Source organism: Mesoplodon densirostris, chromosome 3 (assembly GCF_025265405.1).
Source record: "Mesoplodon densirostris isolate mMesDen1 chromosome 3, mMesDen1 primary haplotype, whole genome shotgun sequence".
Classification (NCBI taxonomy): Eukaryota; Metazoa; Chordata; class Mammalia; order Artiodactyla; family Ziphiidae; genus Mesoplodon; species Mesoplodon densirostris.
In genome coordinates this window covers 140611958-140623806 of record NC_082663.1, presented here as the reverse complement: position 1 = coordinate 140623806, position 11849 = coordinate 140611958, and the positions used below count along the sequence as shown (strand labels likewise).

General features: G+C 58.1%; 2 protein-coding genes across 3 annotated transcripts; both read right to left on the bottom strand.

The window, feature by feature from the left end:
• Positions 1 to 546: 546 nt before the first annotated feature.
• On the bottom strand, positions 547 to 8349 carry DDA1 (DET1 and DDB1 associated 1). Of its 2 annotated transcripts, none has more exons than XM_060093848.1 (5): positions 8139 to 8349; positions 3442 to 3518; positions 3165 to 3216; positions 2232 to 2293; positions 547 to 1243 (listed from the first exon to the last, which is right to left on the bottom strand). In XM_060093848.1, the coding sequence occupies exons 1-5, from the start codon at positions 8332 to 8334 to the stop codon at positions 1133 to 1135; spliced, it is 498 nt and encodes a 165-aa protein (XP_059949831.1). In that variant the 5' UTR covers positions 8335 to 8349; the 3' UTR covers positions 547 to 1132. The 2 variants fall into 2 exon arrangements, with proteins under 2 accessions (XP_059949831.1, XP_059949832.1); XM_060093849.1 differs by having other exon boundaries at positions 3442 to 3522; positions 8139 to 8221.
• A 1076-nt stretch (positions 8350 to 9425) lies between these two features.
• MRPL34 (mitochondrial ribosomal protein L34) lies at positions 9426 to 10472 on the bottom strand. The gene is made up of 2 exons (XM_060092141.1): positions 10312 to 10472; positions 9426 to 10091 (listed from the first exon to the last, which is right to left on the bottom strand). The coding sequence occupies exons 1-2, from the start codon at positions 10383 to 10385 to the stop codon at positions 9878 to 9880; spliced, it is 288 nt and encodes a 95-aa protein (XP_059948124.1). The 5' UTR covers positions 10386 to 10472; the 3' UTR covers positions 9426 to 9877.
• Positions 10473 to 11849: the final 1377 nt, after the last annotated feature.

The window sequence follows — 11849 nt, the reverse complement described above, 5'->3', positions numbered from 1 at the left end:
GGAAGCAGCGGCATTCCCCTGGCCCTGTGCCCAGTGGTCAGGAACTCAAACCTTCTGCCTGGAGCCCAAATGCCCCCCTACGTCCCCGGGCTCAGCCCCAAGCCCAGTCCAGCTGGCTCCCGGGAGTAGCCGTGGAACCTGCCGACTGAGGGCACTGGGGCTGGGCGTCCCGCGGCGCTCCACGTGCCTCCTGTCTGAGGGCGTGAGGCCGGGCCACCTGGGCTGTCTCCACAGAGGCTGGTGGGCGTGCCGCCATGCTCGCCAGTGTCATGGGCGTGGGGCCCACCACAGCTCCATCCTTGGCAGCACGGACCGTCTCTCTGGGATGTCCCGGTCCTCGAGGACACCTTGACAGCTGGGGCAGAGGGGTGGGTCCGGGCAGGTCTTGGCTCTGAGCGAGATGGCCGCAGCAGGCCCACGAGGGAATCCAGCTGGTCCTGGGGCCCCAGCGTCTGGGGGCCCCTCTCAGCTCCTCTTGGTGATGATGGGACGACTCTCAGTGGCTCCATCCTCTGGGGCTGAGGTACGCCGAGCAAACACGCGAGGTCGGGTAGGAAAGATCCTTTTATTGGGGTGGACATGGAGCACGCACTAGTCCATGATAAAATGACTTAAGAGAAAGATCCGGAAGGGCTGACTTCTCCCCCTTACGCATGCTCAGAGCAAGGTCTGGGCACAGAATAGGTCCCGGTGGAACTCGAGACAAGGCAAGTCTTTAAGGCCCGAACCAGCCGGTGGGAGCCGGGAGAAGGGCCCCCACCCCTGCTGGCCGGCTGCAGCAGGGGCCTGGCTCTAGACCCTCGCAGACACGCTCCAGTTTTCCAGAGGAGAACTGGGGGGCAAGAGGAGGGGGAACTGGAGGCGGGGAGGTGAGTAACAATTGTTGTTTTTAAAAGCATCTACCAACATCACACTACTGGGTCTGACGTCCCCTTTAACCATCGCTTGGTACATTTTACAGCATAAATAAAAACTCAAGGAAAATAAATACATCGGCTCCTATGAGGTTGGAAGTGGTGTGGACGGTGGGGCGTGGGTGGGCCGGCGGAGGGGTTGGGGGGCGGGGCGCTTACACAAGGCGGGCGGGCGAGGAGCAGACAAGACAGGAGGCGTCTGTGGGGGAGTGTGAGTCTTAAGTGTCCTCGTGCATGTCCGGGCTGTCGGTCCGTGCGACCTTGCGGGGGGGTGCCGAGCTCTCACCCTCGAGGTCCACTTGCTCCTGGTCTCTCTTCTTGGCAGCATTCTGGGGGGCAGGGGAAGCGGAGGGGTTGTGAGTCTTCATGCTGGGGGAGCTCCTGAAATCTGAGGCTGGCCCTGGGGCCCCAGCACATCACAGAGCCGGGCAGTCGACCTAGGGCCCGTGGCTGGGCAGCCCCTTCTGCCCCCTGGACCTGCCCCACCAAGCCACAGTCCCCTGGGGACACCAGCCTGTGACAAGCACTTCAAGGAGTCACTGCAACTCTCAGTGACCCCCACACAGCACTTCTCAGACACTCAGAGAAGCCATCCACCCTGCCGGAGGGCAAAGGGCACTCATGAGCCACCCGGGGAAGCCCCCAAATTGCCACAGAAGAGGAAAGCGTGCTGATTTGGGAAAACCTCCTTTCCTCACTGGTGGGAATCAAGGCTTGTGGGGCGGGGGCGGCCAGGACCTGGGGTTTTCTGAGCAGTCACTTTATCATGGGGTCCCCCTCCAACCCGGCCCAGAGCAGGTCACTGTCCAATGTTCACCATTATGGGGAAAAAACAATCTGACCACACGGCAAAACTACACGTGCAGATTTTCAAGAAAGAAAAAGAAAAAATATCCTGTCAGAAAGGTGGCCTCTTGTGGGAAGGACGGGGCGACGACTTTTCACAGCAGCGACGCATCCTAGTAGGGCCTGGATTTTTAATCGTGTGTACTTTTCATCATTGAACAAAGACTCCAAGTAACAACACTGAAGTTCATCTGCCACCAGGGCCGTGCTCCCCACAAACTGTGGGGAGCTGGGCCTCAGTACAGCTTACCTGCCTGTCCCTGAGCACTAGAGCCCTGTGGCCTCTGCACAGCCATTCCTCTAGAGCATTCTTCCTTCTCCTGAATCACCTAGCAAACTCCTATTCAGCCCTCAAGGCCCCACTCGAACACCCAGTCTCCCAGCCACCGGTGTCCTTCCGCTACTCAGAGCCCCCTGCTGGGCACTGTGTTCCTTCCCCGAGTCCCAGCACTCGAACCCCGCATGCCTTACCTTTTTGTCCCATTGCTGATGTAAGTAGCGCAAAAGAATGTTTGTTTTTTCTGTCACAATAACTGAGAAGGAAAGACAGATAAAGTTGCAGGAAGAAGCTGTGGGGAGCCGGCTGCAGGCAGCCCAGCCCCCATCCCAGCCTGCACTGCCCTCCCAGGACGAGCTTACCCCTTCCTGGCCTCTGGGCTGTCCCTGCCCTGAGTGGCCTTTGTGTGACTCAAGTCACCACCCCCAACCCTGGAGGAGAATTCAGGAAGCCAAGTATTCTCCCTCCTGAGCACAGGCCACTACCATGAGCCCAAGCTGGCTGCCCTGACAGGGTCCCTGCTTCCCAGAGAGAGGCCGAGTCCTAAGCTGAGCTCAGATTCCACCCTCGGGCGGGGGAATGAGCCCCAGCATGCCAGGTCACGTGGGTGTTTTCCCAGACAGACCAGGAGCACAGATCCACATGCTGTGCCCCAGTGACCACAGAACGCACCCGGCAGAGTCCAGGATTTTTTCACGGTTGAAAGAAAACACCGTGACTACAATAAATAACCTTGAGATCCCCCTGCTCTGCAGGCTCCAGGCCTTTCCCTGCAGGTCCCTCTGCCTAGCCGCCCCCTCCCCAAGCTGCCCACCCCAGCCTGGGCTGGGTCCCCCACCCCATGGTACGAGTCTTGAGACCTGTGACAGGGAGCCAGCAGGGGAAGCCTGACTTGATGCGGGGGTGGGAGTGAGGGCCAGCGAGCGGCAGATGAGGGCCAGCTTGGGACCCTGCAGGGCTGGACGTGGATGCCGGCGTGGACATCAGGAGGGTCCCAGGGAAAGCCAGGCTTCCCGCTGCTCCCAAGGGCTGGGAGCTGCCCAGCTTCCCACAGGCCACCTCCTGCACCACCCTCTGGCCCTTCCCCTCGGCAGCCGGGATGGGACAGAACAACAGAGCCCACTTACTCTGTTCGGACGGGTACTCCCGAGTGGGCAGGTAGACTGAGGGACGTCGGTTCTGTGGGAGGGTTGGGAAGGCGTGGGTTAGGAGAGTAGACAGGTCTGGGGTGCCCTCACCCCTCAGCTCAGCACCCGCCCTCCAACGCAGATCAAAAGACGTGCGAGGATTTCAAGTGGGGCTGGGTTTGAAGCTCAGCCCCTCTTTCTGGCAAGACCCCGACCTGGGACCTGCACACCACCCCTGGCCCTTTCCCCGAGGGCAGCTCACGGCCCACGTACTCACCGAGGCTTTGCACACAGAGTCGGCATGAAATCGACTAAAATTGCTTTTGTTGTAGACAGGCAGTCCTTTCAAAAAATCTGCCTAGAAGACAGGGAAGATGGTAAGTGAGAAATCAGGCAGCAGGCTGGGCCACCCCCGGAGCACCTGTGACCGGGTGGGCTACCTACCGGGCGACTTCCGGTTTCCTTCTTTCTGTTCTGTCATTCAAGTTTTCTAGAACTCACCCTTGAGCTGGCCACCTGATGTGTCCACTCTTACGACCAGAACAAAGTAACCAACCCCAGAGTAAGGGTATGATCTCCCACAGGGTCCTCACAATAAACCCGTCACCAGGCCAAGGAGCGGGGAAACTGAGGCTCAAACAGGACAGGACACTTGCATCAAGTTAGGAGCAAGCAGCAGGGTGGGGAGCTGGACCTGGGCCCATCCAACTGCAGGCCTGTCCTCTGTGCTAGCTGAATACTGAACTCGTGGTCTCACCTCCATTTATGCACCTTTGATAGAGCCTGGGATGGAGACTTGTCCACCCTAAGAAACCCTGAGAGTCCATGTGACAATACACGGGGGTGGGGGAGCAGGAGGCTGGGTGAAGGGGAAACGGCAGCTGGGACACAGGGGCTGCTGGGACACAGGACCCAAAGCCTGGGGTCAACCGAGCTTCCAAATCCTGAGAAAACTCAGAAACCCAACTTTCAGTGTGTCAGTGCCAGCTTTTTTCTTTTTTTTTTTTTTGGCTGCACCATGTGGCATGTAGGATCTTAATTCCCCAACCACGGATCTAACCTGTGTCCTCTGCATTGGAGTGCAGAGTCTTAACCACTGGCCCGCCAGGGAAGTTCCAGTGCCAGCTTTTTAAAACTGGCTGAGCTTTGCGGCAAACACTGTGTGGACCAGGGTTGGCTCGAGGGCTGCTCCTGGGGTCCCCACATCCAAAGGCTGCCCTGTAAGGGGAGAATGCCTCCCACTGTGGGGAGGGCCAGAAGCCTAAAGAAAGCAGGCTGGCTCCTCCCTGCCCCCGGTGCCTGGGGCAGGGGTTCAGGCACCAGAGGTTTCAGGCCCGCAAGGTGCCAGGGAGCCAGCGACAGATTCATTCACAGCTCTGACTCTTGGAAAGTCCCTTTTCTCTGACGCTCTGGCACCAACTGGGCAAGGAAGGGAGAAAGCTCTGGAAGGGGAAGACCCTGACTCTGGGTGGAGGGCAGGTCTCTGCCACAAGATGGGGGTGAATAAAGGCCAAGGGGAGCTGTGTTCGCCTCAGGAAACTGAGGCACAAGAGCCCCGGGGAGGGATGAAGTCTGAGAACTTGGGGCAGGGAGTGACTTCCCAGCAGAGCAGGAGGGCAACGCTGTCGTCAGGCCTGGAGAGGGAGAGCTGGGGAGGACCACGGGTTTCCCAAGCTGGAGTCACCCCATCATACAGATGAGGAAACTGAGGCAAAAAGGTCATGTAACACTCATCTGAGGTCCACCAGCCCCAACGAGAAAACAAGGAAGCTGACTGAACCCAGGTTTGCCTAACCTCAGAGGCCAAGCTCCTGTTCTGTGTTGCCAGTGCCTCTGCTTCCTGCCTGAGAGCTGAGGGCTCAGAGCCTACAGGCTACGTGAACCCTCCCTCAGGTGCTCCATCGCCATGCCTGACCCAGGAGCTGCGCTCTTGGGGAAGCCGCTGTTGAGGGGATCCCCCAACACCCTCTGGTGCCGGCGGAAACAGGCGTCCTCACCCGTGTGGGGCCCAACCCCTCCTCTGCTGGGCCCCAGCAAGAACCTAGCGGGATGGGTGAGCCAGGGGAGCTGGAATGTGGATGGGCCTCCTGCTCCCACCCAGGAGGTGGCCCTCACATCTGCGTGACCTAAGGCCCCACAGCCAGCTCAGAGTGCCTCAAACCTGCCTCCCCTGTCCCAGGACCCCTGCCTCAGCTCAGCCCCAGACTACGGGGCCAGCTTCATCCATCCGGCACGGTGTTCTCAGGACCCAACTGTGTGGCGGGCCCTACACCAGGCACCAGGACACTGCGGAGAGCCACAGCAGACCTACTTCTGGCCCCAGGGAACAGCCAGTGCTTGGGGACACGGGTGTGGATCAAAGAGCCATGCAGTGAATGCGGAGTGGCCATGAGGACAGGGCACCACGAGGTGCCATGTGAGGCCCATGACAGCAGGGGGAGGGGGGAGGGAAGGCTGGCTGGTCTGGGGGATGGGGAGGACTGCCCAGATGCAGTGATGCAGGCCTGAGACCTACAGGAGAGGAGGGCTCCCTGCCCCAACTCAAACCCCTCCACAGCCCTGGCTCGGCTTGGCCCATGCCAGCCTCCTGCCACACACCTCCTCAGCCCGTGCCACCCTCCAGGAATGCCCCTCCGCTCTCCATGTGGGAAACACCCGCCAAACTCTCCAGCCAGCTCAAAACGCCCCCTCCCCCTTCCCTCTCCCCACACCTCGGGAACCTCTACCAGGGAGCCTCTGCCAGAGCCACGCTCATACCCCAACGAGGTCATCTGTTTACACAGCCAGTTCCCTCACTGGACTGCCACCTCCCTGAGGCAGAGGGCAGGGCAGGGCTGGCTCAACCCTGGGTCCCTGACAGGGCTAACGTGGGGCCGGGTGCAGCGTGGTGAGAGGTTCCGAAGCCCCAGGCCTGCACTGATCCTGGATGGGCCCTTCCCTGGCTGTGTGACCTGGGGCAGGTGACCTCCCAGTCTGGCCGCCCCAGTTGTGAACCGGGTTTACAAGAGGGACCCCTCCCAGGGTTATTCTCGGTTTCAGTAAGACAACACAGGGAGAGAGCTTTGCCCAGAGCACCCCTGAGGGCAGATGTTAGTATCAATGCATGTATACTGAATAAATGAATGCAGACAGGACATGGCCAGTACTTCCTGTCAGCTAAGCAGGAAAACCAAGCCTCAGACACAGGGAGAAATCCTCACCTCAGCCAGACAAATCCTAGCTACAGCTGGGCCCAGAAGCTGTCCATTGCCTCAGCAAACACTCACTGAATATCTGTGTGCCAGTCCCTGTGTGGGCAGCCTGCCAGTGACCCAACCAAAGCAAGATGAGGAAAAGAAATGGTGTGCAGAGAGAGGAGGCATGGGGGCCTCCTGCAATCAGGAAGGGACTCTCTGAGCAGATGTTATTCACAGGAGGAAGAGCAATCCAGGCAGGAGTAACAGGTGCAAAAACCCTGGGGTGGCAGGGGCTGAATGTGAAGATGTGAAAACAAGGCCACTGTGGCTGGAGCTCACAGCGGGGAGGGGTGAAGAGGGTGGAGATGAGGTCACAGAGCTGGGCAGGGACCTTGGAGGCTGAGGGGGGAGGTGGGTTTCATTGGGGTTACAACAGGAAGCCCCCTGACTGTTTTGTAAGCTAGATAGTGGTATTATCTGATTGACATTTTTAAAAGCTCCCTCTGGTTCTGGGTGAATTACAGACTGCCAGTGGGGCATGATGGAGGCAAGAAGACCAGGGAGGAGGCTGGAGCAGGTGTTCAGGCGGGAGGTGGCAGTGCGGGACCAGGGCAGGGAGCTGTGGACAGATTCAGAATTCGTTTTGGAGGCAGAGCCAACAGAACCCTCTCAGGAACTGGGAGTTGGCAATGAGGTCACAGCGAGGAGTCAAGGACAACACCCGGGCTTGGGGACCCACGTGCTAGGAACCCACTTACCACTTTCCCATATCCTTCCTGACAAGAAGTCTTTTACCTATTCCCCACCATATCCCAAGGACTATGGCTTGTGGGCTGGGACCCTGAGTCCAGGAACAATGGGGTTTGACTTGCCCTGACAAAACCTTCCATCACCTCTGTCAGCCCTAGGGATGCCAAAGAGTGGAGGGAATGAAGGGGGCTTCAGCCCAACTGTGAGGCTGTGTCCCACTTCACAGGTGGAGAGCCCAAACCCCAAAGAACCACCAGACCCAAACCCCAGGATGAGTGAGCGGCCCAAGGGGGATTTTAACCTCCCAAAAAGTTGGCATTATCCCCACTTCAAGATGAGGAGACAGCTGGGAGGGAATGTCACCATCCCCGAGTCACCCAGCTCATCTGTTGAGCGTTCACTGTCCCAAGCCCTTTAAGACGTCAGTTCCCCAAATTATCACAACCCTATGAAATCTGGACTATTGCTACCCTCATTTAACAGGGACAGGGCCTGGTGGCTGAAGCGATTAAGTCGTTCCCTCTTAGAGCTGGTCGGGACCGGAATGTTGGAGGTGGGGTCAGGGCTCTGGGGGACCAAGGCAGTTCGCGATGTCGCACTTCCTTTGGCGATAAAGCCCCGCATGTCACGATGTCAAGCCCCCTCCCCGCCCCGACGCTCAGGCCGGCCTCCCAAACCTTCCCGAACAGGAAAGACCCAGGTCTGGCGCCCGGAGGACGAGGCCTCAGTTGGGGGTCTCGGGGGACCCCATCCCCACCCCCCCCCCAGGCGATTTCCGGGGGAGCCGCAACCCGGAAATGAATGAGTTGTCAGGGCCTGGAAACCTAGATAGGGTCAGGGGTCGGAGATGGAGCCAGGACGGGGTCAGCAAGACGCTCACAGCAGTGTCCGGGGGGGTCGAAGGTGACAGGTCAGAGAGAGGGGCGGGGCCGGGCCCGAGGGGGCCGGCCAGGGCGGTGAGGGGCCTCGGGGGTTACTGGAGGTGGGTGGGCCCGCGGCGCCATTTTGTCGAGCGGAGGGGGAGTACGGCCCCGGCGGCCACCCTCACCATCTTCTGTTTCCTCCGTCGCCGCCTCAGCCACCGCCTCAGCCGCCGCCGCCGCCACCACAGCCGCCTCCTTAGCAGCCGCCGCACAGTAACTTCTAACCACGGCACAGCCCACACTGCTGGTGCGGCCGCCCTTCAGTCGTTGGTCCGCCTTCTGGCCCTGCCTCCAAGTTATGCGGTCTTTGCGCACTCCCATTGGCCTGATCCGGCTGAGTCACGCGCCCATTGGTCGCCACGCCACCTCCCTTCGTGGTCAAGTTCAGTTGAGAGAGCAAAACCCCGCCTGGGACTTGAAAGCGAAGAGCGGCGAAATCCGGAAGTGGGCGGAGGCCGCGCCCCCAAAGCCCCTTGGGATTTGTAGTCTGCAACACCCGGAGGTCCCACAGGTCTCTCTAGCGTTTGCTACGCTTTTTCATATGGTGGTTCATGGGGTTCTCACAGCAGCCCCGGAAGGATAGGGACCCACCGTTACACTCCCAGCCTCCTCCCTGGGGTCCCAACCTTAGGTTTCGGCATATCTAAACTGCTCCCACGCTAGCCGCTTGATATCTTTAAGCTGACCGAGCAACTTTGAAACACTTCCCTTGGCTCCCCAGTATCCCAAGGATCCAGTCCCGCCTCCTCGGTCCCAAATTCTGGGCCCCTCCGGCCTCCTTCGTCCACCTTTTATCCTGACCCATCCAATCCCTCCTCCCTTTGGGCCCTCCCAGACCCTGCCACCTTCTCTAAGAAGCCTTCCCCGACTGCGTTCTTCCCAAGGCAAAGTCCAGTGCCTCCTCTGGGCTCCACAGTCCTCACAATCATCCTCCCAGCCCTGACTCCACTGTGTCCAAACTGCCTGGGTACGAATCAAGCCACCGCCCCCACCCACCCCCCACCACCAGCCTGACAGCCTGGAGAGAACAAGAACTTATTGAGGAAGTACTCAATAAGTTACTAAGTGGAAGTTACTAAGTATTATTACACCAACATCACAGCAAAGGAGAAATGAGCATCTCATTTTAAGGATAGATCCTCTATTTTTTTGGCCGCGCAACATGCAGGATCCTAATTCCCCAACCAGGCATGGAACCCGCGCCCCCTGCAGTGGAAACCTGGAGTCATAACCACTGGACCGCCAGGGAAGTCCCATTTTACTGGAACCAAATGAACCTCAGAGGGCTAAGATCTTGCTCAAGGTCACAGAGCCCATCCCCAAGGGGCAGGTGGAGGATTCAAATCCCTCCCACCTCTCCACAAGCCTTCCTAGAACTGTGAGGATCGATATTTTATAAGACAAGTGAAATATTGAACATTTATTAGATTTTTAATGACATGAAGGAATTGTTGACCTTTTTTTTTTTTAGCTTTGAAAAGCTTTGTGAATATGTATTAAAGGGCCCTTATCTTAGAGAAGTGAGTTCTGAAATATTTACAGAAGAAATAACCTGATGCCCGAGATTTGCACCTCAGGAGAGGGCAGGATAGGTTGTGGGTAGAGCTGTGTACTGGGTTACAAGGGCGTTCACTGTACCATTCTGTGGACTGATGCACATGTTCGAAATTCTTCCTAATTCAAAAGCGTAAAAAGGCATTTGGCAAGGTTTGACTTCCCACTCTCTCTTCCAGTCCAATCCCACAATTCTTCCCCTAGGCCAACCCCGAAATCTGAGAATTCATGTCCGTCCGAGTCCCAGTCGTCAGCGAGGAAAAATGCTTTAATGGGGGGGGGTGGGGTCCAGCCGGCAGCGTCGCGCTGCTCAGTGGCTCAATGATTTTCGACCCTTGTGCATGCGGCGAAGAATGACCTGGACGCCGTTTGGCTTGCTCAAGCGCCGGATCCAACCATGCTTGTTCTTGCGCTTGATGTTGCTCGGCTGATACTCGTTCCCGCGCGCCTTGCCCCGGGTCTGCTGCATGGCGGGGAGTCCCCAGGCGTCGGGGAGCCCCAGCCAGGCCCGGGGCTGGAGCCACCTGCCGGGGAAGGTTAGAGGGGGCGCTGTGTGACTTCTGCGTGGCGCCCAACCTCTCCGAGCTTGGGCTTCCCGATCAATGCTGGAGGGAGCCTGGCAGCAAAAGGCGCTCGAGGAGTTCTCAAGGCATTGGAAGGTCATGTGGTTGGTAAACAGCTGGGGCCAGCCCCCGACACCGCCCTTACTCCCAGATTTGGGAAGGGGCCCCCCTGAGGACTCACCTGCCACCCAAAAGCGCCGCTGACCTACTGACTGGCCCCAACAGGCGACCCACCGATCTGATCGAGAAAGCCATGTCCGCCGCCGGCACGCCGTCCGGTGGCAGCTATTCCAAAGCCCACAGGTTCCGCAGCTGCGGGACGTGGACTTCTGGGAAATGTAGTTTCTTCTAGGCGGAGCCCCCATTGCCGCGGGAGTTGTAGTTCTACGTAGGCGCACCGCATCTTAGGCGTGAGCGTCAGTGCCCACTGGAGAGTGTAGTTCTTGTGGACCAGCAGGTGACAGGTGAACGGCGCATCCTCCGCATGCGCGTGCGTACAAGACATTATGTCCCTGGGTCTGCTGGGAGTTGTAGTTCCTTCTCCTGTAGATCTACAGAGGGTACCCTGGGGTGACGGTGGCGCAGCTGGTGGCAGCCTCAGGAAACGGCTGGTTGAATTTCCCACCCCCAGCGGGAGCCAGGCAGACGGCACACGGCTGGCAGCTTTCCTTTAGCCCCAGCCAAGTCTCCGCCCCTTGGCGGGGAGCCCAGGAAGTCTGAGTTGGTGTTGGCTGGATGTCCTTGGGGTGGTCATTCAGTTTCTCAATCTGCAGAACTCAACGGTTGCAGGCTTGCCCTTGGCGGTGCCCCCGTTCAGGCCCTATTTTTCTAATACTCATATCTGAGCCCTTTCCCTTCTTACACACCCTCTACGGCTCCCCACTGCCCCAGGGAAAATATCTGGCAGGCATTTGAAGCCCGCTCTCGCCATACACACACACCCTAAATTTCAGCTACAACCTCCTCTGCCTGGTGCCCCCCTAGTCATCTTTTTAAAATCCTCCTCAGATGCTCTCCTTTCCCCCAGTCCTGTCCCTCCCTCTGGCCCAACACTGTTCCCCAGACTCTCCCTGAAGCCTAGGGCGCCCTCAAGGGCCAGGCTTGCAGCTGAGTCCCTGCAGGCACCCCAGCATCTCCCAGCCTGGGGAGGGGGAGGGGAGTTTTTTCTGCGTTAATAAACTGTAGTCTCCCAGGAGCACACTGAGTGGGCAAGAGTGGGTGGCTGGACCTAATCCAGCTCTGGCAGCAAATTCCAGGGAATAGGAGTGGGGAAGGGATGATTAACCCCTTGTCCTCTGAAGCCCATCCTACCTGCACCATCATTTAGCAAACCACTACAATACTACAGCAGTACAATAATAATGCCAATAATTTATGGAGCACTTTCCCTGCTGAGCAAACTCATGAGGGAATTAATTCCATAGAGAAATAAATGGAGTCTCAGGGAAGGGACTTGCCCAAGGTCACATATCAGCAAAGGGCAGAGGCTGGATTTGAACCGTGGGCTTTCTGGCTCCGGCTGGGACCAGGGTCACCAGTTAAATTGGCCTATCTGTGAAACTCCAATTCCTTAATTGCCCATAGCTCCAAGATATCTGTTTAATGGTTTAACGAATAACAATTTGCAGAACTTGGAATCACACAGCCGTGGTTCCAAGTCCCATCTCTGCCCCCCAGCTTGCTTTGTGACCTTGTGCCATTTATGAGCCTCAGTTTCCC